Source organism: Cinclus cinclus, chromosome 6 (genome assembly GCF_963662255.1).
Source record: "Cinclus cinclus chromosome 6, bCinCin1.1, whole genome shotgun sequence".
NCBI classification, from domain to species: Eukaryota; Metazoa; Chordata; class Aves; order Passeriformes; family Cinclidae; genus Cinclus; species Cinclus cinclus.
In genome coordinates, this window is record NC_085051.1 from 28,452,137 (window position 1) to 28,475,423 (window position 23,287).

Genomic DNA, 23,287 nt, shown 5'->3' on the forward strand with positions numbered 1-23,287 from the left:
TCCAGAAGGATGGCTGTTATGTCATGGCGGTGGCATTTTTCCCTCCAGGAGGATTGTTCATGACAGGAATATAGAGGTATTTGATTTAGAATGACAACTTATCATAGTATTATTTGGAAACATTCTGGTGTGGATAACACTAGAGAGATGTATTTGGCAAAGGTAGAAACTGCTAACAAGCAGCTAACTGATGAATGGGGATCTGCAGGGTGCACACATGAGAATTACTCCATGGAAAAACACATATTACACAAAATAATATCTCAGTGACAAACACCCAGGAATCATGAAATTGAAACATTAAGGTTAGATTTGATTTTTAATCTAGTTTAATCTGTGCTATTAAGTGATACCAAGTACTGTGTTTTCATGGCTTTCTTCTGAATTCAGTGTTACAGTTGGACATTACTCTTCTGTTCAGTATTTTTCTTCCACTGTTTAATCTTTTTTACTTATTTTTTGCCCATTAAGTAAATCTTCTTCTGAAGAGAAGATTAATTTTCTCAGAAATCTTTCCATCCTAGCCTCGAATTTTTGCAGATATTATTAAATTTATTTTCTTGAACCACTCAGACCCAAGGGGCCTGTTATCACCTCTCTTTTAGAGATGCAGCCGTGAGGCATTGAGATTTAAAAAATCTTCTTTTGATTAACTAAACTGTGAGATATTTTAGAGAATTCAACATCTCAGTGTGCAGAGAATTACAAAACACACAAAGCATGACCAGCATTACTTTCTTTGTATCAAGGGCTCAGCACATCTATAAATCAGAGTCTGAAAAAACTTCATTAATCTAATGTATGACTATATCACTGCCAAGACTAGAGTCCAGTTTTCCAAACCAGCATTTTCCTGCCCGACCTTGTCACTTTCTGTAAACTTTGCTTGATACCTCCACATTTTTCTACACCTGAAACATGTAAAGCAAGTGTTCTGCAGGCACCTCTTCTTCACAGAAAACAAGCCCAGAATATTCACAAATTATATAGTGACTTTAACATATTGAATGAGACAGGAATCCTGGGAAGAGAAAAAAAAGAGCATGCAGTTTTGTATTAGTATGAGAGGACTGAGGAGAGAGCAAATAAACAGCATCATCTCTCTTTTGCTCTAACTTTTTGATTGCTCTCTTGCCTGTACTTCATATACAGGAAAGTACTTCCTATACTTTTTTCTCACAGGCCTCTAATGGAAGGGGAAGAGATTCCATCACCAACTATGATCATGTGTCATTAGCAAGGTGATAACTCCAGGCTTAGACTCTGCTGCTGCCAGCAAGGGGATGGCTGATCTTGGCAGCAAAGGCTCAGGCATGGTGAGTCCCTGGAGGCTAGACACTCTGTACAGCATATTGGTAGACTGTAGTTGTCAATCTAAATAAGGAGCTTATTAATCTTCAGTGTATGTGTATTCTTCTACCCACTGAGTGTTGTTCTTCACTCTAAATGACCAATGATTTCACTAAAGAGCCAAGATGCCAAGGACCATACCTCAGGACAGGAACCATAGAGTGTTTTGATGATGCGACCTCAAAACATCTACTATTCCCACATGGCAAACGTAAGTTAGGGTTACCCCAGCCAGCCCAAGATCTATGGGTGTGATGCTGAGCAGCAACCTACAGCCTACACCTCTTTCACTTTGAAAGTGACAGGCAAATACCAGCGGGCCAAGGTCAGGTGAAAACGGCTGCAAAACTCTCGTATCTCCCCTTTTGAACAAGCAGCACCGAATGAGCATGTCGATTTTCAGCACTGGCGCCGTCGTTCTGGTCGCGCATCACTCAGCTGAAGCGCAAGTCACTTTGACTTGTGGTGGGACGGCGCAACCCTCCGCCTCCCGGCCCGCTCCGCCTCCCGGCCCGCTCCGCCTCCCGGCCCGCTCCGCCTCCCGGCCCGCTCCGCCTCCCGGCCCGCTCCGCCTCCCGGCCCGCTCCGCCTTCCCTCCTGCTCCGCCTCCCGGCCCGCTCCGCCTTCCCTCCCGCTCCGCCTCCCGGCCCGCTCCGCCTCCCGGCCCGCTCCGCCTCCCGGCCCGCTCCGCCTTCCCTCCCGCTCCGCCTCCCGGCCCGCTCCGCCTCCCGGCCCGCTCCGCCTTCCCTCCCGCTCCGCCTCCCGGCCCGCTCCGCCTCCCGGCCCGCTCCGCCTCCCGGCCCGCTCCGCCTCCCGGCCCGCTCCGCCTTCCCTCCCGCTCCGCCTCCCGGCCCGCTCCGCCTCCCGGCCCGCTCCTCCTCCAGGCCCGCTCCAAGGCCGCTTCCTGCTCCCCGCCCTGCCCCGCTCACGACGTGCGCGGCGCGGCCATGGCTGCTGTGGACATCCGAGGTAGGCCCAGGGCGAGGGCGGCGCTCGGGGTTCGCTCCCCGCGGCTCCAGGGCCCTGCCCACCCGCCGGGGCTCAGCTCCGCCCGCGGGGCAGAGCTCTCCGCGGGCCGGCTGCAGGAGGGGGTCGGTGTGGTGTTGTGATGGTCCTTGAAAGCTGGAGCGGCCGGACGGCAAAGCTGCCCAAAAATAAGCTTTCTTGGATGTGCGGCAAGTTGGGAGCGTGTGCTCAGGGCCGCCTGGGAAAAATAAGCTTCCTTCTGGTAGGCTCTGCCTTTTCAGGGGGTATAAAGAGGTCCTGCGGTGAGATGGCGACGTAAGGGAACAACTATAAAAGAGTTTCAGCTCTGAAGCGTGGGGGAAAGTGGGAAGCGCTGGCATGCGTGTGGGACTTGCACAGGACCAGAGCAGCGAGTGGGACTGATCGTCTTAAGAGCAGTTCAGGTGGGTGTGGTGAGACAGGCCAGGTGTTAGGAAAGGTGAAGTAACAAAAAACGAGAAACGTTTTGGTGACAAGTCAGGGATGTGAATAAAAATAGGTTATGTTGTGAAGAAGTGGTATTTGAATGAAGTGTTTAAAGAATAGATACATATTGTAAACAAAGTAGAACTTAAATTGTTGTGGAAAATTTGAGCTTTGAGGGAAGAAGCGGAGTTCAGAGGCCACAGGAGAGGAAGTTACTTTTCTGCATAAGAGTGTCTGAATGGAATAACATCAGAAGCCTGTGTGTTGGAGTCTCAGAGAATGAACATGAGCAGGCATTTCGGGAAATCTCATTTTCGGGAAATCTCATCTCATTTTGATAATGCCACAGAGGTTTCTCTCCTTTTTTGTTTTCAAATTCTTAATGATTATGTGTAGTCCTGTGTGTTTTTCTAACTTCCTTGTTTGAGATTACACGAAGGAACTATGTAGACAATTAACGGAGGAGTGCTGTATTAAGTTATTAGCTGATGTGAGAACCTTTAAGCTCCCTCAAATCTTTTGTCTAATATAGTTCAATATATTAAGTATATTTTGAGGCATATTTCTATTTTAAATCTATCTGCAGTGGATTAACCCTGGCTGGGTGCCAGGTACCCACTAAAACCACTCTATCACCCCCTTCCTCAACCAGACAGGGGAGAGATAATGTAATGAAAGGCTTGTGGATTGAGATCAGAGCAGGGAGAGGTCACGCACCAGTTACTGTCCCAGGCAAAACAGACTTGATTTGGGGAAATTAATTACATTTATTACCAATTAGTGAAGTATTAATAATGTTATTATATTTATTATTATAGTATACTTGTTTTATTAAATATATTAATATTATTATTGTTTTATTATTATTATATAATTCCAGTTATCAGAGGAAGATAATGAGAAATAAAACCAAATCTTAAAACCACTTCCACCACTCCCTTCTTCCTGGGCTTAACTTCACTCTGAAATGCCTTAACTTCTCTCCCCCAAACAGCAAAGGTGAACAGGGCATGGGGTTGTGATAAGTTCATGCGTGTTAACACTGCTGTTCTGTCCTCCTCAGCAGGAGGACTCTTCACAGTCTTTTACTGCTCCATGGTGGGTTCCCTCCCACAGGAGACAGTCCTCCAAGAATTTCTCCAATGCTGTTGTCCCAAAACAGGCTTTTTTACCTGGCACAAAAAGCCTATCCACACAACAGGGTTGAGGTATCTGATTTATTGCTCTTAAATCCTGTACCGGCCTATACTCATGAGAACAATGCTTCTTTACAGTTATTAAATTCGTACTGATACTCTTAAGCAGCAATCAGTACTGTGTCCGGGATGTTATTATCAAGTTCCTTCAAGGTCTGGCTCATTGATAAGCAAATTTGTGCTTTCTTTCTGTGAGATGCATAGTTATACACAGTTCTCAAAAAAAGTTACTCAAGCGTTTAGCTTGCATGGTAAGTTTTTCCCTCACAATGGAAGGGGACATTCTGGCATATAGAAACTCATGAGTCAGTTTAGTATGTCCAATTGGGACAATCCACAAGCTGCCAAATGGCCACAAACCCCTTCTTCCTGCTGCCCCAACAGTTGGTACTGTAACTTTACTAAGCAGGCCCTTGCATCTGTTTATCAAGGAATGTGTGGCTCTGCTGTTGATCAGAAGTCTGTTGTTTCATTCTGTGGTTGTACTGGAGCTACGAGGTCTGCTAGGAATGCCTTGATGTTTTCCACCAGTCCCCTCCTCTCACAGTCAGAAATAATGTTCACATCGAATTGTTCCTTCCTGCCTACAAAGAGGACATTGATTCAGGCCAAAGGGTGGGAGCCCTTTCAGACCCCAGCCTCACCTATTGCTCTCCTTTCACCTTCTCTAGTACCATTCTCTTCTGCTTCACAGTAGAAAGGTATTCAGTATAGCCTGCGTAATTCCCCCAGTTAGGGTTATTAGTCAACACAGTAATTTCCAAAAGCTGATACATTCCAGTAAAACAGACCTAAGCCTAGCCACTTCGGTTATGTATTTAAAAATGACTGGGACTCGGATAAGAGTGAAGCTGGTAATAATACTCCCTGAATTTAGGGAACAGAAAGCTTTAGAAATTAAGGTAGAATGCTGGATGATCCACAGGTCTGCCTACAGAAAAGCATCCCAGATTTCTCTGCATTACACATCAAAACAAGGAGTGAAAAAGCCTAAATTCTGCACCTCTGAAAAATGGAATTGTTGGTGTAATTTTACTGTGTATCCCTTTGGGCCTACTGTCACGTGACACTAAAATTTAAATGTGAAATAGATACTACTGAAACTAAAACAACAGCATTTTCACCAATCCAAAAATATTAGAGTATTTTATCTCCACAAATTTTTGAAATCAGGCCATGTGTGGTCTACAATACAGGTCATCAAGAAATTTTGTTGGATTCATCTAGGTCTCTGAAATTGGCAGAATTAATAATGCAGATTAGTATTTGGCACTTAAACCAACCTGCTCACAATTTTTAAGTACCTTCTGTGCAGGATGGTTAGCTTGGTTACACATGCAATCCCTCACTTTTCCAAAATTGCCAAGATCCTTGCAGCCACAGAGTTGGGTCAGGAAGGACAAGTGCCCATTGTCACAGCAAGCATGGCCGCTGACCTGCCCTACCCTCTGGGCCAACTTTGGGGCTACTTTGCCCAGGTGAACATGACCTGGCAGCTCTGCAGGGCCTGGCAACTTGTGGGGCTGCTTGGCATGGCTTGCATTGCACTCGGCATCAGGAGAAATGTGAACAAAGTGCTCCAGCATGGGTACCCCACAGGGTCACGAGTCCTGCCAGCAAACCTGCTCCAGCTTGGGCTCCTCTGTCCAAGGGACCAGAGGTCCTGTCAGGAGTCTGCACCAGCGTGGCTTCCCTTGGGGTCACAGCCTCCTTCGGGCATCCACCTGCTCCAGTGTAGGGTCCTCCAGGGGCTGCAGGTGGATCTCTGCTCCACTGTGGATCTCCACGGGCTGTAGGGGGACTGCCACCTTACCATGGTCTGTGCTTGCCTCTGTAGGACATGGGGAAGCTTTCAGCAGCTTCTCACTGAAGCCAACCCTGCAACCTCCCCTACCAAACCTGGTCAGGCAAACCCAATACCCTGTCAGGCTACTTTACTGTTCCTCTTGGTTTGTCAAAGCCTAGTGCTGGGCTACCTGGCCGACAAGGCCAGGTTTAGCACACTGTGTGAATTACTATTCTTTTTTGCCATGGGTTGCTGGCTTGTCTTCCAAATTGTCTTGAAAATCATGACAGATTGGCAGTATTGTCACAAGCACTTTACTTTTGCATCTGTGATGCAAATTCCACAAGAAATGCTTTGCGCAAAATGTCCTGGTTTTGAAAGGAACAGGGAAGCAGGAATGCCATCGTTTCTTATACCCAAAATAAACAGTACATCCTTCGGTATAACAGCCATGTCAGGTTCACTGTTTGTTTGGTTTTTTTTTCCCTCTCCTTTTTTCCAAGAGTAGTTAATAGAACAATCTTGCTAATTATAAAGGCAATTATAAATACTGGTGCTAAGCAGCTGTGGATAATTGTGTCTTAGAGTCCAACTTTATATTCCATTTTACAGTACATTTATCAGTCTATATGCAGCATGATAGATATATAGATCTCTCTAAAGCTCGCGTGACATTCCTCTGCAAACAAAGTAAGTTTGTGTTTGAAGTATGATGTGAGAGTTTATTATGAGAAGAATGCAAGTGCTTAAGATATTAAGATTTCTTTTTTGAAAGAAGAGCTCTTTTGGATTTGAATGGCATTTGGAATAAACAGCGCTACCATAACTTGGCTGCTTAATAACGGACCTTAGTGCTATGTTTCTGATATTTCCTTTTCCGTAGTGAGGAGAAAGAAATCTGTGTGAAATAACATGAATGCCTCTAGACTTCTCCTTCCCTTTCCCTGCCCTGCATGAAACAGATGGGCTAGAAATTCTGAGATTAGCAAGGAAAAGTGGTTTACATGTAGTTATTTTTGTTGCGTTTTTCCTGGTTTGCTAAGCAGGTAGTGTTACTTATTAACTCTTCCTCAGAGAAGCTGCTAGTAGTGTATGACCTGACATTTTTTGAAACTGATCCTATGATCCTTGAGCATGTTGAATTGTCACAGAAGTAAAATATTCTTAGTGGAATGATAAGTGGGAGTTGAGGGTATGTATATAACGTGTGAACTTTAGGGAGTGGTTCCTGTGAGGAGGGAATTTCAGATCTGCAGTCAGTCTTCAATGACTTCTCATCACTTACAGTTTTTTTATTCTGAACAATTCATGTCTCTTCCTGCTTTCTTATGTCTTGGAAATGATTTGATGCTCCTGTGATTTAAAATCAATGAATTTCAGGGGGTTTTTTCTAGGTTTCTCCTGGATCTCCAATGTTAGCAAGTTTGTTGCCTGTGGAACTGGTTGTTGGCACTGGTTTCTTTGATGTGCCCAAGGAACATTTTGCAGCAGCATGATAACAAAATGCAGGGACTTTAATTCATATTTCCCTAAATCTGTGAGAATTTAACTGGCCTGTAATGACTTGTGGGTTCTAAAGTGCATTCATTTTGTAAAGCTTGCTTTTTTTATAGAATTAGTAATGTTCAGTAGTTAGATATCTGTAATATCCAGTGAGTTATGGAACAAGTAATTTGCTGCAGGCAATTTGGCAGATTAATTTTATAGTCAGGATTGGAATCTCTTGTTCAAGATTACTGGGAAGCATCTGCCCGAAGATAGCATCTTTGCTGTTTTCTGGGTCTCTTTTTTTTTTTTTTTTTTCTTTTTTGTATACTGCTAAGCGACCTGCAGAAGGTTAAAGGTTATCAATTATTACTGGAACTCTATGAAATATTTCTTTAATTTCAACTGGTGTGTTTGTGTTCCATCTTCTTTCTCTACTATAATTGTTACTTGGTGGCAATTTACTCTTGGATGTATTTGTAGTGTTTTTGACTGCTTTGATACTTAATGTTATATTTATTTTCCCAGATAATCTGTTGGGAATTTCCTGGGTTGACAGCTCCTGGATTCCAATATTAAACAATGGGAGTGTGTTGGACTATTTCTCAGAGCGAAGTAACCCTTTCTATGACCGAACATGTAACAATGAAGTCGTCAAAATGCAGCGGATGACCCTGGACCATTTGAAGTAAGTTGTAATTTGCAACTGGTTCCTGTGCAGTATCCCTTGTCCTTCCATTCAGAGGCTTTGGTGATGGAATGGAAGCATGCTCATTCTGTTCTGTGCTTTTTAGTCCCACCATTTTCCAGGGAGCCCAGCTTTTTCTGAACTTGGTTGTTTTCAATTTCATCTTAGGACATCTCAAGGAGGTGTTAAGCATGAGGGATTCTGTGTATCTTTTAAGATGCCAGTAAATCACCCTATAGATATTTCTCTGAAATAGAAAAGCTGTCTTCTCTCATCCTCCCTGCTAAACAGAACCTGAGTAATGTAATGTAGTTAAATGTTTTTTCTGCAGTAAATAGGGTTCATGTTAGGGGATACTTTGAGTTCATAAATAGTTTGTGTTTCCATATACTGCTGGCTGTGTGCCATAATAAGTACATAATTCCTCTGAAGAGCTGGCGTTTTAGTTTGGATAATAAGAGTAGTGAATGTTGTAAATAAACTTATTACATATGGTTGTGTATTGAGAGTGCATATGCAAGTTAACTTTCTTTTCAGTTCCCCATCTGCTATGCTGAGTACAAGTGAGTTGTTGGAGAACTATTTAAAGACTCCACAATATGATAGGGAGTTTGCAAGCAGAGCTGGAAGTCCATTGGTAAAGTCACTTGTGCTCAGTGTGGTTGCAGAGAGGCTTTTACTTCAGACGCACAGATAGTCACATCATACACCAGTTCTTTGTTGCTGTATTTAAAGGCATTTCCATGATGATAGATTGTTATCTTTCTTGCTATTTATCTGTTGCTAATATGTTCTACTTGTGTTGTGTCAGGTTGTTATAACTTCCTTTGTCTAAGCACCTAGGACTTGATAGCTAGCTCAGGAAATCCTTTGCCTTTATTTACTGCACATTATAAAGAAGAGCTTTCAGTGCATCAGAACTTTGTTACTTTATTGCTGGGCCCTTTGGTCACTCTTCACATCTGACAGATTTTACTTCGAGGAAGATACTTACTCTGGTTGCTTCTTTTTCAGCCAGATGGTTGGAGTGGAGTACATCCTCCTTCATGCTCAAGAGCCCATTCTCTTCATTATCCGAAAGCAGCAAAGGCAATCTCCAACACAAGGTACAATCACTCACTTCTTGCCTCTGTTGAGAAGCCAAACCTGCCAGTTGTTTTTATAAGTTCCTAATCTGTGTCTAAGCACTTCTGCTTCTGCTTTTCTGTATTAATTTCCAGTCTAACTGGGAAGCTATGAGACCTTGAGGTGGGGAGATCCTTTCTCCTGCAGTTCCCTGCAGTGTGTCAGCAGCAGGGAGTGCCATCTTGTGGGGAAATGGGAACAGCGAATAAGAAAGTGCTGCCCTATGCTACATTTTCCTACGGGAAATCGTTAATAGCATTCATTCCATGTCGTATTTTTCTGTAGGGCTATGCAAGAGTGTCCATTTCTTCTTGTGACGGCATCTTGTGATGACAGCACCACTCCCTCCCGCAGTGTCACTTCCCAGTTTTTAAGTCAAATACTTTAGCTTTTTTTCCCATCTGCATGCAGTTGTCTTCATTATCATTTTTAGCGTTGAATTTTTGTGTGTGTGATTAATCAAATATGTAGCCACATTTCAATAGTTATTGGACTGTCATACCTGTTTACCACATGTTCATATAAAATAATATAGGTTATTTCAGAGTAAGCTTTGTAGGAAAGAAAGGCAGGCTTAGTGCTTGTTATTTCTTAACTTCTTTATTTTTAGGGATTTAGGTTCTGATTGTACATTTTGGTCTTGTATAGGACTTTGCCTTGTCTTGTAATGTTTCTTATTTGTTTATATCAAATAATGGTCCATTTACGTTGCAGTTCCAAATTGAGAAAACATCTATGATTGATTCTTTAGTGTGTAGTTTTGAGTTATTTGTTTATTAGAGATTTTTCGTATAGCTTCTAACAGTGATTATGGAATTATCATACAGCCCTTAATTTCTGGTTTTGACACCTTTCAGATTGAGACTGAAGTTGAAGCTACCACAGTATGTGTGTTTAGTGTGTTTGGTGGAACTTGACTGAGACTTGTTTGGTAACATTTTTCCCTGTGACTGTAAGGTTTGTGCTGGGTACCTTGCATAGTTCCCTAACTCAGATGTTAGCATGTGTTTTATTTCATCAGGATACAAAAATTAGTATATTTGAGACATGGGAATGAGGATGTAAAACTGAAATTTAATGAGTTCATAACTAGTGTAGAATATTCAAATGCAACTGATGCAGGCTCGTCTTATGACTTCTGTGTGTTTTTAAAACAGATACATTTATATTTGAAATTCTTGAAGACAATTTTTTTCTGGTTTGAAGGGATATTAGAAAAATCTTTGGATCAATAATGAGGGGGAGTTACCTGTCTGGGAGAGTAGGCCCTGGTATAGAGCTGTGAGACAGTAAAACTGTTGTTCTGTGTCTTGCTCCATTTGTAAAGAAGCATCCTTTTTCTTTAGAGGAAAGGTGGGTACTGGCTGTAATATACACCCACCTGTCTGGGACTGCTAGTTTAGGCAGGTGTCTAAGCTTCATAAAATGCAAGTCCTGGATTAATTGTTGGTAGAGATGGAGGAACTGGAACACATGTGTGCACAGGTAATGTCCTTAGGAATGTGAAGCTGAGAGCATTGCTATGGTTTCTCAGTTGAACAATGTTTGGCAGAGTTACAGAGGCAACTGTAATGTTCCTCTGCACCGCAGCTCTAATGAACAAGAATTTTTGATTGGTCAGTAGAAGTTCCAAATCTGATTTATCAAATGCCTTTGGAAGGTAGTCTTTTTTGGCAGAATGTTATTAATTTAGAAAAGCATGCTCTGTGTGTGCTTAACTCCATTGGTTCTGGGAAATATAGCTGAGAGGACTGTACAAGTTAGAGAAAGCTGAGTCCAAAAGAATGACTTCTTACATTGTTGTGGGTTTCTACTGCTAACCAAGGCTAGTGGAATTAATTCAAGAGCAGTTCACTTGACTAGTAGTAGCTCTAGCGTACTCTGAAAACCTCAGTTTCAGATTTGCCTCAGTTTGTGAGGCAAATCATTTGCTTGCAGTAGGACATGACTTTAAAGCTGATGCTTTTCTATCTGTAAAGCAGACATTGGTTTTTCTCTCCTTAGTGTGTGCCTAAGGTGCAAATTAAAGCACCTTGAAGGAAAAAGTTAACAAGAGATAAGAGAAATATTGCAATTTCTGCTGCTATGACTAAAATTCAGCAACAAATACACAGTCTTCAGCCAGAGCTTTAAAATGATCCTGCATTTTTCTTTTCCTTCCCACAGTTATGCCATTGGCTGACTACTATATTATTGCTGGAGTGATTTATCAAGCACCTGACTTAGGGTCTGTCATTAACTCCAGAGTTGTAAGTGTTCTCTGCATTTGATGTATACTGGTTTATATCAGTTTTTACTTTTGGTTGTCCCCCAGGTTGTTTAAATCTCTCCTTCACTGTTTTGAGGAAAGATTTTGTGTAGTAACAGTGCAGTAACTTAAAACAAACCCCACTGGGTTAGTACTGTGTTTGTGCATCCCACATGAAAATGGAAAATCTTGTGAGAGTGCAGTATTGCCCAGAAACCAGGATACGCTGTTTAAGGATGAAGGATCAGAATAACTGAAATTACACTAATTGGCAGAACAGCATGAAGTTTGAATAATAAAAATTTTAAAAAATTATTTGACAAATGCATATGAAATTGTAATTAAATACATAATCAGTGAAGCTAGCTTTGGAACACTAATGTTAAGCTCATGTAGTAATTATTTTTAAATGAGGCTTATGTTTTTAAGTTAATGTGGTATTTCTTCTTAAATTGGATGCTCAAGTTTGTTTTGATTCCTTCTGTTCTTGTAAACTGTTGATTTTGCTTTTTTTGCCAGTTTGAAAATCACTTCAGAAGAGCCTTGTGAGAATTTGTTAAAGAAATTACATTTTCAGTCCAAAACTGGATGTTCCAAGTTCCCAGAACAAAAATGAATATAGAATGATAATTTTAAAATACCTCCTTTCAAAAATTTATGTTGGGTTTTCTCCTTGAGTTCTGAACACTTCCTTACATTCTTATTCTGAAAGCTCACTGCAGTGCATGGAATTCAGTCTGCTTTTGAAGAAGCTATGTCCTACTGTCGCTATCACCCATCCAAGGGCTACTGGTGGCACTTCAAAGATCAAGAAGAACGAGGTATGATTGCTAGTTTCTCTTGCATACTTTGGGAGAGGAAAGAAATGTAGGGAAAAGCTTGAGGCAATGCACAGTGATGGTGGAGAGGTGAGATGAAGTGGCTGAAGGGTAAATTAGGGCTCTCTACCAGGTGAAAAGAATCTTGCCCTTCTGTGCTGGTGGGAATGAACATCGAGGTATGGGTGGGAGATGAAAATAATGAACTGTGTGTCAACAAAGCGGGCAACTCTTCAACATACTGGGGACTAAAACACATTTTCAGAAGCAAAACCAGTTTGTCTGGGGGTAAGAATCACCCTTAATCTGTCTTCTACCAAAAAAAAAAAAAAAAGAAAATCTGTCAGTAAGACAGTGAAGTTCAGAGAGACAAATACCAACTTGTCATACAACAAAGAGCTGCTAAGAGAAAATAAATTTTAATACATTTTTCTCTAATATTTCTGTGACTTGCAGACAAAACTAAACCAAAAGCCAAGAAGAAAGAAGAACCAAGCTCCATTTTCCAGAGGCAACGGGTAGATGCTTTGCTTTTAGACCTAAGACAAAAGTTTCCACCCAAATTTGTTCAGGTATGACACTCAAAAACTGAAGTTTTACTGTAACTTAGAACTTAAAACATAGTCAAAGTATTTAAACAGCTGAAACTGAATGGGAATTTCATGTATTTCTGCAATAGTAACATGGATTAGGTAATAAACTTGACATGGAAGGCTTATATTAGAGTGTAGGATCTCCCTTTGTAATCACTGGAGTCATTAAGACCTTGGCAAAACTATGAGAGTGAATTTTATTATACACCTTCCTTATCTGATCACAGAGGGTCTGTTCTCAACTATCAGATGTTACTGCTGCTTCCAGTTTCCTGCTTTGTGAACTCAATCAAGCCATCACAGTATTTTGTTTTAGTTACTCCATTGTTTGGGGGACTGATTAGCTAGCATGGAAATTCTTGCATTCTGTGAAGTTGTGGTTACCTCTGATTATCTTTGGTAGCCACTTGTTCCACAAGGTCTTCTGTTTGGGAGCAAAGGAAATTATGTTTACAGCATCTCTCAAAAGTGCTCCTCAGCCAGTCCTGGGAAAGACTGGCCAACTGCATATATTTGTCTTTAATGTTTTCAGTTGTCAGAGGAAAAACTGGATGTTATAAAATGCTAAATGGATTTTGTTTAAAGTGCATTTAATGACCCATTTTATCCTCACCTCTTATATATAAGAATGCATTACTTGCATTTTATGCCTAAATTAATGGCTGGAAGGGTTGAGAATTACAGCTTTGGTTCCACTGATGTGTTGGCTTTTTTTTCTTTCCCCCACAGCAAAAGCCTGGAGAAAAGCCTATCCCAGGTAAAACTGTAATATTCTCACAATACTTAAAAAATAGACTCTGTATGCAGTATCTTTCAGTTGCCTTGTAAGCTCTTGCTGCTGCTTCTGTGAGGTGGTTTGGAATTCTGGCATTACCTAATTGTGCAAAGTAATGGATATGAGTGAAGACTTTGAGTTGATCATGGGCTACCTCCATGAAAGGCATGAGCTGTGTAACTTCAATCTCTTCCACCTTTTAACAGATATAAGTATGAATTTATTCTCTGCTTTTTATTCTTACACCTTTGAAATGAATGTTGCCCTTTGACATTAACAATGTTTTCTAAATACTCTGACGCATGTTTTAGGAATGAAAATCAGAGGTTTAACTTTGTTTTGCTGTTACATCTTTAGTGGATCAAATCAAGAAGGAACCAGAACCAGTCCCTGAAGCTGTCAAGCCAGAGGAAAAAGAGACTGTAAAGAATGCTCAGAGTGCTGGTGCTAAAGGACCACCTGAAAAACGAATGAGACTCCAATGAAAGGAGAAGCTATTACACATCTGGATTAGTCAGTACCTGCAAAACAGAAGGTTCTTGCTCCCTTTTCTTTATATTTAAGCTCTTCCACTGAGACTGACAGTTCGGAGACTGAGATCCCTGTAACAGCTTTTTCTGTAAAAACCTCTCATGCAAATGTAATGGGAGCTGCCTCAAAGGAGGTGTTTTCAGTCTTCATCTTATTTTGAATGCTGGCTTCTATGGTTTTTACATGGACATGTTCAGCAGCCTCTTGAAATCTTTACAAACTCTTGCATTGTTTGTGTCCAGGTTTCCTATGTAAAAAGAAAAAGCCTTTTATATATAAAAAGGAAGTGGAATTCTTGGCAAATAAAACTCCCAGCTGCTGGAATACCTTTCTTAAATGTAGACTTTGTTAGTAACAAATAATGTCATATGTGCTGGCAGCATTTTTTTTTTCTTGGACATTGGAATATATTGTGTTCTATTCTGAGTAAAAATTGCTGTGCCTCTAGTGTGCTTGGGATAAAGATAAGAGATTTGATAACTGGACCCTCAATCCATGTAGTTAGATGTCAGAATGGTCTCAGTTTCTAGATATTCTTGGACACTGGTTTTACTTAATGGTTAAGCAGATAGTTTATTACAGAAGTTCATGTTTTGGGAGAGAGATTTTATGACATAAAACAGGCTAAAATTTCTTGATGTTGCACATTCAGGGAAGCTGTTTATATTTCTAATTTTTCACTGAAAGATATCAATCAAATATAACTCCAGTATATCAATCACATCTCTTCCTCTGTGCTCCTGGCACTTCCTTGCTCCTGCATTAGATGTGTCTTTTAGACTTGTGGAAGTGGGACAGTGAAAGAGAAACATCACTGACACCTCTACACTTACTCGAGCATATTGCTTACATAAATATTTCTTTTTCCTCAGAAAAACTAGAAATCATCTGTTGAAAATAAATAACTATTAGTTTGGTTTTGGTTTCTCATTGAAGTAATGGAGTGAACTGTGAAATAGTTTGCTTTCTTTCCACAACTGTTACCCGCTTTCATGCAGTAAAGTGTAGTTAGCAAAAAAAAAGTTTTTACACAGCAACCAAAATGTAGATAGGCAGAAAGATTAAAGTATGCTTAAAGTAAGCTCTGTCAAATTTATCTTCAGGTTACAAGACACTCTTTTTCAGTAACTTAGCTCTCCAGTCAGAGCTGTTTATTACTGAATGATAGAAAGACCTGTCAGGGCTATTTATTACTGAATGATAGAAAGATCCAGGTCATTTTTGCCATATAATCCAAAGCTGTAATGTCAAAAGATACAGATATGCCAATAGCTGTTCTCAGTTAATGCAGATACTGATCTGAAATTCATATCATCATATACTTGAGTGTGTATTAGGTTTATTTCATACCTGGATCAGGTTTGAACAGCCATTTCTCAAAATGTTGATAGAAGTAGATAAGAAACTAGTGTGAGCTATCAGATCAAGTGGAAACATAGAAAGCAGTTATTCTGGGATGCTCAAAACCAAACAAGGTGGTGTGAATATACTTAGAAAAAAAGAGTGTTGGTCTTTCTTGTATTATAGAAATTCCTGTGAAAGCAAGTAGTGGAAGAAGCACCAAAGCCATTGCCTCATCCACCACCATGGAGGAAACCCAGGATTTCCAGAAATTAGGCATGAATGGTGAGGCACCTCAGCAGTCCTTGCTGTTGGTGGTCACAATAAAGTCCTTGGAAATGGCTATTAAAGGAGCTGAGAACCTGTATGTCATTTGGAAAAAGTTGCCAACAGAGATGGCACACAGCATTTAATGAAGATTTAGGATGTTGGGCTTTGGTTGTGTGTTTTTTTTTTTTTTGGTGGAGTTGTTTGGTTTGGTTTGTTTAATGGAGAAAAATTATCAACTCATGCACCAAGGAAATATTTAACACTACTAGCAGAATGAAAGCTTGCTTATTGCTGAAGGCACATACAGCTGTGGCAAAAAAATGCATGCTAGAATACAGTATGAGCAAAATATTCTATCAGTCACTGGACTTCACCTGAAATAAAATGCATTGTACAATTCAATGTCTGAAAAGGAAATCCCCTAAAGTAGCAGGGTTTGAAGAAGGGCAGTAAAATGTTTAGGACGGAGTTTTCCTTTGGTGACTCTGGAAAGACAAATAGTGAGTCTTTATGAAACTGAGCAGTGAAACAAGTAGGAAAGTAGAGGACTTGGTGTGTGTTGTAGTACAAAAATAGAGGGACAGGTAAATGAAACTGAATTGGAGTTAGATTTGGACTGAACCACTGTATTCCATGCTCAGAATTTGAGCTGAGCAGAGTGGAATATGAAGGGTCAGAGTGTCCTCACGTCTGTATCTCTCAGCAGCCTTTCTGCCTTCTGCAGAAATACCTGGTGTTGGCTGGTGTCAAAGGGTGTTAAAAACGATGGATTCCTGGTCTGATCCCATCTGAGTTAAAGTGACAGCATCTAAGCTGTTGAGAGGATAGCAAATGCCTTCCAATCATGAAACAAGCATTTGAATGCAACAAGCCTTTTCCAGGGGAATGATCTTTCCCTGAGCAAATTACATTATAAAGTAGTAAGGAATGTTAGCAGTGTGTCGATTTCTTAGTAGCTGTCCAGTGCTGAAGGTTTGCTGTATGAGGGACTGAAAGATCTTCTGATCCTGTTACTTGCTGACCAGACATTCTACAATAATTTCATCAGTGAAGTGAGCTGTGATATTAATTTACTGAAGTGACACTACTGTTGAGATGTTAAGCAGGTATCTTGTAGTCAGTAATGTTTTTCAGTGCATGAGAGTTTAAACCTTTCCTCTCTTGGTTTAGAGTCTGACTGTGAAGTCCAAAGTCTGTCCAAAGGATGTTCAGTATTTGTAAAGCTTTTAGATGAAAGGTAAAGAAGCAAGCACTTCTGAAATTTGTGTGTCACTTTCTTCTGTATAAAGGAGAGATTTGGTTGAACAAGAGAAATATCTCTACTTTTTTGCTCTTAGGTGATAACTATTCAGACTTCAAAAGTGCTTTTCTTTGCCTAAATCATGGGGTAGTGGGAGCTGAAAATTACCTGGAACTCTAATAGAAACAATTCTCCTCAGAGCCTGAAAGTATAAATGATTGCATTCCCATGAACAGCTACACATATTTGTATGTACATGTGTATATATGTACACAGGCATGCAAAAATCCAGACAGACTGTCAGAAGGAGGGGCACACTAGCTACCTCAGTTTGCTGTGTAAAGCTAATGGTGTCTCAGGTGCAGCAGAAATTCTTTGTCATCTTTTCATTAAGTGAGGTCTGACCAGGCTATCTGTTGCTCTCACACATTGCTCTTTGCTGCTCTGCCCCCATACTTCATATTTTGGTAACCTTTTCCTAGCAAAGAAAGTTAGATGCCATCTGGCCAGTCAGTACATTTTGTTTGCCAGAGCAAGCTGTTCTTGGAGCAAGAAGGGTATAGGCAATAAGAGGGAAAAGGCAAAGGGGATAGATTAGCTTTATACTAATACTTTGAGACCTGAGTGTTTTCTAGTCTTAACTGTATAGCTATGTTTACTTTAAGAGAGAAAGTAAGAAGGCAACTTCAGGCTGGGGGATGGAAGGGGTGGTAATTGCTGATTGGCAGAGGGAGTTAGTAGGGTCTTTCGTATAACTTAAGGAGTGATCACACAGCAGCAGTATGCATTTAAAAATAGCGCTACAGACTGCATGCAGATTATGTAACAGAATTTTTCCATTACTGTGGTCTGGGTTATATTTATTTCAAGAGACAATCTGATGTAGTTCACAGTACTGAAATGCAAAGCTGATAATTGAATAGTGGACAAACATTCAACAACTAGCTGCACATAAAAGACTTCATAAGAAACAGTTTCTATAATTTTAAAACTAATAAGAAAATAAGGCTAAAATAGATAGGTCATGAGTTTGGATGGGTATCTAGAAAGATCTTCCTAGATGGATCGTAATAGAAGCAGGCATCCTGTATTAATTCCTTTAATCTGAGGTAGTGTATTACAAGGTGTATGCTGCTAATGCTGGCCATGCTTGCAAGGAATGACCAAGGTACCAAACCACAGAATCTGAAGCACCTTTGGACAACAATTAGTAACCTCCATAGGTGTTAGTTGGGCCTGCCATGTGCCCAGCGTGAGGTACCAGCCCACTCAGGACCCTGGGGCATGAAGCAGCAGAAGGAGGCTCTGAACATTCTGCCAGCTTCTTTCTTGCCCAGCCTTCTGAAGGGCGGCGCCTATGTCCTGTAGTTTGGAATGTTAAGTGTTGCTGCCTGTGCTAGGGTGATGGTCAGTACATGGAAGTTGCTGACAAAAAGCAGGATTCCTGAGATCTATATGGGATGGTAGAAGGGTACACCTCCTGCAGCTGAGAAAGATAAGGGCCATAGCAGGTTGGATTTAATTGCAAATGTGCTTGTGGTGCTGAAAAGAAAGTTGTGAAGAGTTCCCAAAAGGTAACAGCTCTGGCTACGTTGAATCCCAGCACTATGTGCCAAAAAACCAGCGTGCACAGCTGTGTTGTGCAGGACATCCTGTTTACCATCCTGTTTTAATGCAGATCATTGTCTTATGGTTGTGTCTTGCTGGAGCTGTACTCAAAATGGGGATGGTAGCCAAGAGGTAGATGTACCTGTAAGTGTTCTCTTCCCATGGCTATGAAACTACAAGTCTTTACAAAGGACATGATGTGGGAAAATGGCTGCTGCTTAAGTGCTGTCTGTAATTAAGTTGCATTGATGAAGTTATGTAGCGGCTGTGGTGTGGATAGGCTTGAGGTTTTTACACTTGGTACTGTTAGTTTGCATCTATATTACAGAATGTAGTGGAAGTGAATTTCCCTCTTGGTTCTGCCTTTTTTTTCTTAGGGGGGGGTGTGGCGTGTGTGTATGCTGTAGTACCTATAGTAAGGGACATGCTAAGGTCACCACAGGGACTATTTCTGTACTTACTCATTTCAGCCTCTAAGCCTTTCCTTGGGCTGAAATAGCTTGTTTCTGATGTCCACTCAAATTATCCTGCAATGAAAGCAGAAAAAAAAAAAAAAGGCAAAAGCCAATCTTTTGAGATTAAAACAGATTTTCCCACTTGTGGTCTACCCAAAGGATCCCTTTGCTCCACAAAAACAGCTGTGACAAGGAGTGTGAAGCTGAACTGGGGCTGTCCTCGCTGTGTCTGCTCAGAAGGAGAAGTACCCGTTAATTTGAAATGAAGATTATTAATAGCTGGGAACGCGTTTTAGGGAGGCAAATTTATCGGTTCCTTAGGAGACCCTCTGTCCTGGCTCAAGGAGCAGGGCGGGCTGTCTGGAGGCGCCGGGCAGGGCTCGGCGATGCGCCCCGGCCGCAGGTGCCGTTTCCCGGGGAACGGGCCCAGCTCCGGCCCCGGCCCGGCCCGGCCCGCACGGCGGCAGTTGGAGCCACGGGGCGGTTCCGCCCGGGCTGGGCCCTCCCAGGTTCTATCCCCGCTCGGGCGGGGGCGGCCGGCGCCGGCGGCCGCGATGGGGGCAGTGCCGGGGCTCCTGCTGCTGCCCCTGCTGCTGCCCCTGCTGCTGGGCGTGGGGGGGTGCCGCGGGGCCGGGCCCGCGGAGCCTCGCACCGTGTGGGTGACGGTGCCGCGGCAGCTGAGCCCCCGGGCCGGCGACGACGCCCCGGCCCTTTCCTTCTGGCTGAACGTGGCGGGGCGGCCGCGGGTGCTGCGCCTGCAGCCCAGGAAGGGCCTGGTCTCCCGCCCTTTCACCCTGGTCACCTACGGCCGGGACGGGGCCCGCCAGGAGGAGTACCCCTTCGTGCGGGACAACTGCTTCTACCAGGGCGACGTGCTGGGGAGCCCCGGTTCCCTGGTAGCCCTGAGCACCTGCGGCAGGGGCCTCCACGGCGTGCTCTGGGTGGAGGATGATACCTACCAGATCGAGCCCGTCCCCAATGATCCTGCCTTTCGGCACGTTCTCTACCGCATGGAGGAGGCCAACAGCCCCGAGGGACACGGCTGCGAACTGACGCCGGAGGTGCTGCAGCAGCAAAAGGCTGTGCTGCCCTGGTTCAAGGCTCCCAAGGCAGAGGAGGAGAACGAAAAGCTGAAGGACTGGTGGACGCACATCAGGTATGTGAAGATGGTAGTGGTCGTGGACCACGTGCGGTTTGTGAAGTCAGGCAGGAGCAAATCCGAAGTCTTGAAGGACGTCATGCAAGTCATCAATGTTGGGGACGTTATGTACAAGCAGCTTTCTGTCCAGCTGTTTCTTATAGGACTGGAGATCTGGACTGAAAGCAACTTTATAAATGTTTCTAACTCTATTCCCAGTGTACTTGGTGAGTTTAACAACTGGAGAAAGTCAAACCTCTATGATCGTCTGTACCACGATGTTGCTCACTTATTTGCATTTCAGCGGTTTGGGAGCAGCCTGGGATTAGCATATATAGGGACAGTGTGTGATAGCAAGTGGTCATCAGCTGTTATTTCCTTCACTGAGAAAAAGTTGTCTGGAGTTTTTGTCACGTTTGTCCATGAGCTGGGCCACAATCTCGGGATGCTCCATGATAAACCAGACTGTAATTGCAGGCGCAAGACATGCATTATGTATGAAAACAATGCTAAAACGGATTCGTTCAGTGACTGCAGTTACAAAGAGTACTTTGGGCTGGTTGTAAATGGTGCTCAGTGCCTTCGTCAGCCCCCAGCACCTGGCACTTTCTACACTGGGAAACGTGAATACTGTGGGAATAAGGTAGTAGAAAGTGGAGAGCAATGTGACTGTGGTTCACCAGCAAACTGCAGAAGGGATTCTTGTTGCCACGCAAACTGTACGTTTACTGCAGGTTCAGTCTGTGCATCTGGAAAATGCTGCAAGAACTGTCAGGTCCTTCCAGCAGGAACACTCTGCAGAGCAAGTACTGGCAGCTGTGACCTGCCAGAGTATTGCAATGGGATTTCCCCTCAGTGCCCACTGGATGTATACCAGCAAGATGGAACCCCTTGCAACGATGGTATTTATTGCTATAAAGGCAAATGTTCTTCCCACAGTGAACAGTGCCAGAATCTCTTTGGCAAACAAGCCAAGGTTGCCCCTTTAGATTGCTTCAAAGCAGTGAATACTCAAGGTGACCGGTTTGGGAATTGTGGTATTCGTGACAATGTCTATTTTACAAAATGCAGTACTAAGAATGTCTTATGTGGTAGGATTCAGTGTGAAAACATAGTCAAAGTGCCTTTCTTGCAGAACCATGTAACACTAGTCCAAACTCCTGTTCGAGATAAAAATTGCTGGGGTCTCGACTATCACATGGGGATGCCAAGAGCAGACGTGGGAGCCGTGGAAGATGGCACACCATGTGGTACTGATATGCTTTGTATCAACAGGACCTGTATGAGTGTATTGGTGCTGAAATACGACTGCAACATGACAAAGTGTCGTGGCAGAGGAGTGTGTAACAATCGTAAGAACTGTCACTGTGAGTATGGCTGGGCTCCTCCATATTGTGAATTGGAAGGATTTGGAGGTAGCATTGACAGTGGACCCCCTCCAGCCAGGAAGATTTCTCAGAGAGCAAAAGTAAGACTAATGCTATTTGGTTTTTTTTCTATGTGTATCGTTGGAGTAGCCCTTTCCATCCATTATAGACAGGAAATAGAGGGATGGCTTATGAACAAAAAGGCCCAATTCCATAGAATATTGGAGTTGTTTCAAAGACTGAACAAAACAGAAGTTCCTAAAGAAAACTCACCTGCTGGTGAGACAAAATCCACCAAAGATCAAAAAGCAGTAGATTTGGATGCTGTTGAAATCTCCCTTTAGCAGAACTATCTGATAACTCATCAGAATGATTCAACAGGTTCTGAACAGCTCTAATCTCATGTGATATCATTAAATGCAGAGTAAATGTTATCTCTCTACGTTTTCTTTTAAGTTAATAAATGCAGGCAGTAAGGCAGGCTCTTCCTTGTACCCTGAGCTCTTAAACTGATGTAATTAAGTAAACTGCAGATATTGTGTTTATGCTTTGTATCAACAATTTAAAAATGCAAATGTCTTAAAACAGGTGTAGATAAGCTGCTTCAATTTCCTCCTTCACCTAATGTTTTCTTCAGTGCAGTGAGAGAGATGTTTGTGAACATCTTCTGTCATTCATTTACAACCAAAGGGAAGAAAATTGCACTTGCAGTCTCCACTGGGTTCCTTCCAGGCAAACCATTCTGTGTCTCTGTGATTTAATGCACATCTGTGACACACAGACAGGCAAGGAACAGGTACTGCAGTGAGACACAGGCGTATGTTTCACAAGTGCTTCCAGCTGTTTACAGGGAACAGCCTTTCAGGAGGGAGGTAGACCATAGGGAGTAGGGCCTTCCTTCTGTGAAAGAGTAGAGAAGGATTATCCAGATCACAACCAGTAAGCATTGCATTTCTGAGCTGTAATATATATGTCAACAGTGTAGTGACACCAAATCTGGCATTTCACAAGAACGAATTGTTTTTATTTTCTGGAAATTTTTCAGTGTCTTGACTGCTGGCTGCTTCTGGGAAGTGCTGTGTATTTTATTGTTGCTAAGAAGAGCTGTCAGTGGGGTTCCCCAAATTAACTGAATTTCTAAAGTATTTGGAATTATTCTGCAAGTCTCCCCTACCCAGAATTCCTGCAATATTTGATTCATGCTTTATCTGACTATCTCAGGGGTTTCTCTTTGCTTACTCTGTGATTCTTTCTTCAGCTATAACTGAATGCGTCCTTGCAGCTCTATGGAGTGCCACACAGAAGCATTGTAATTTTATTTTCTTTAACAAAACATAAAATGTTTAACTTCTGAAAAATATTAGAGACATAGAAATACCATTCAATAAGTTTTATTGTTACTATTTATATTATGGAAGTAAGTATTCTATCATGGAATGTATTCTGTTATGGAAGTAAGTAAGGATTCTATCAGATCAGCATGAAGAGGAGTCTGTAGTTCAGATCACAGTGAAAACTTTATTTAAAAGGTGTTTAAGGACAAAGGGCTATAATGTACTTGTCTGCTAACAAAAGAATTATTTGCATTTAGAAAGCAGAGAGCACACTTCTGGCAAATATTCTGTAAGGGCAGAATAAGTACCCCAACACTTGTGAACATTTGGGAAGAAAGATGTTGGTGACTCTACAAATTATGACAATCAACTGTTGCTACCTCCCAAATACATAATTTTTGTTTCTAGAATATGCATTTTCCTGTAATTTTTATGTGTATTTTTTCATGTCCTGTATCCAAAAAGGGACGATTACATTATAATGGGATGTGAAATACAAAGCATGTGA

At 42.1% G+C, this 23,287-nt stretch overlaps 2 protein-coding genes across 2 annotated transcripts; both read left to right on the plus strand.

Annotated features, from left to right (window-relative positions):
• The first annotated feature begins 2,245 nt into the window (after positions 1-2,245).
• Positions 2,246-14,424, plus strand: MED6 (mediator complex subunit 6). Its single transcript, XM_062494810.1, has 8 exons — positions 2,246-2,319; positions 7,777-7,936; positions 8,951-9,042; positions 11,228-11,310; positions 12,022-12,130; positions 12,584-12,699; positions 13,450-13,477; positions 13,853-14,424. The coding sequence occupies exons 1-8, from the start codon at positions 2,298-2,300 to the stop codon at positions 13,978-13,980; spliced, it is 738 nt and encodes a 245-aa protein (XP_062350794.1). The 5' UTR covers positions 2,246-2,297; the 3' UTR covers positions 13,981-14,424.
• A 4,884-nt stretch (positions 14,425-19,308) lies between these two features.
• Positions 19,309-23,287, plus strand: LOC134045550 (disintegrin and metalloproteinase domain-containing protein 21-like). The gene is given in 2 exon segments (XM_062495371.1): positions 19,309-21,756; positions 23,114-23,287. Coding segments are annotated over 2 exon segments (2,604 nt in total). The 5' UTR covers positions 19,309-19,326.

Bases quoted from the DNA above. Each gene is read 5' to 3' on its own strand.
- MED6 (XM_062494810.1), top strand. From the start codon at position 2,298: ATGGCTGCTGTGGACATCCGAG. The intron at 11,311-12,021 runs GTAAGTGTTCTC...TTATTCTGAAAG, and splicing joins CTGTCATTAACTCCAGAGTT to CTCACTGCAGTGCATGGAAT. The intron at 12,131-12,583 runs GTATGATTGCTA...TGTGACTTGCAG, and splicing joins CAAAGATCAAGAAGAACGAG to ACAAAACTAAACCAAAAGCC.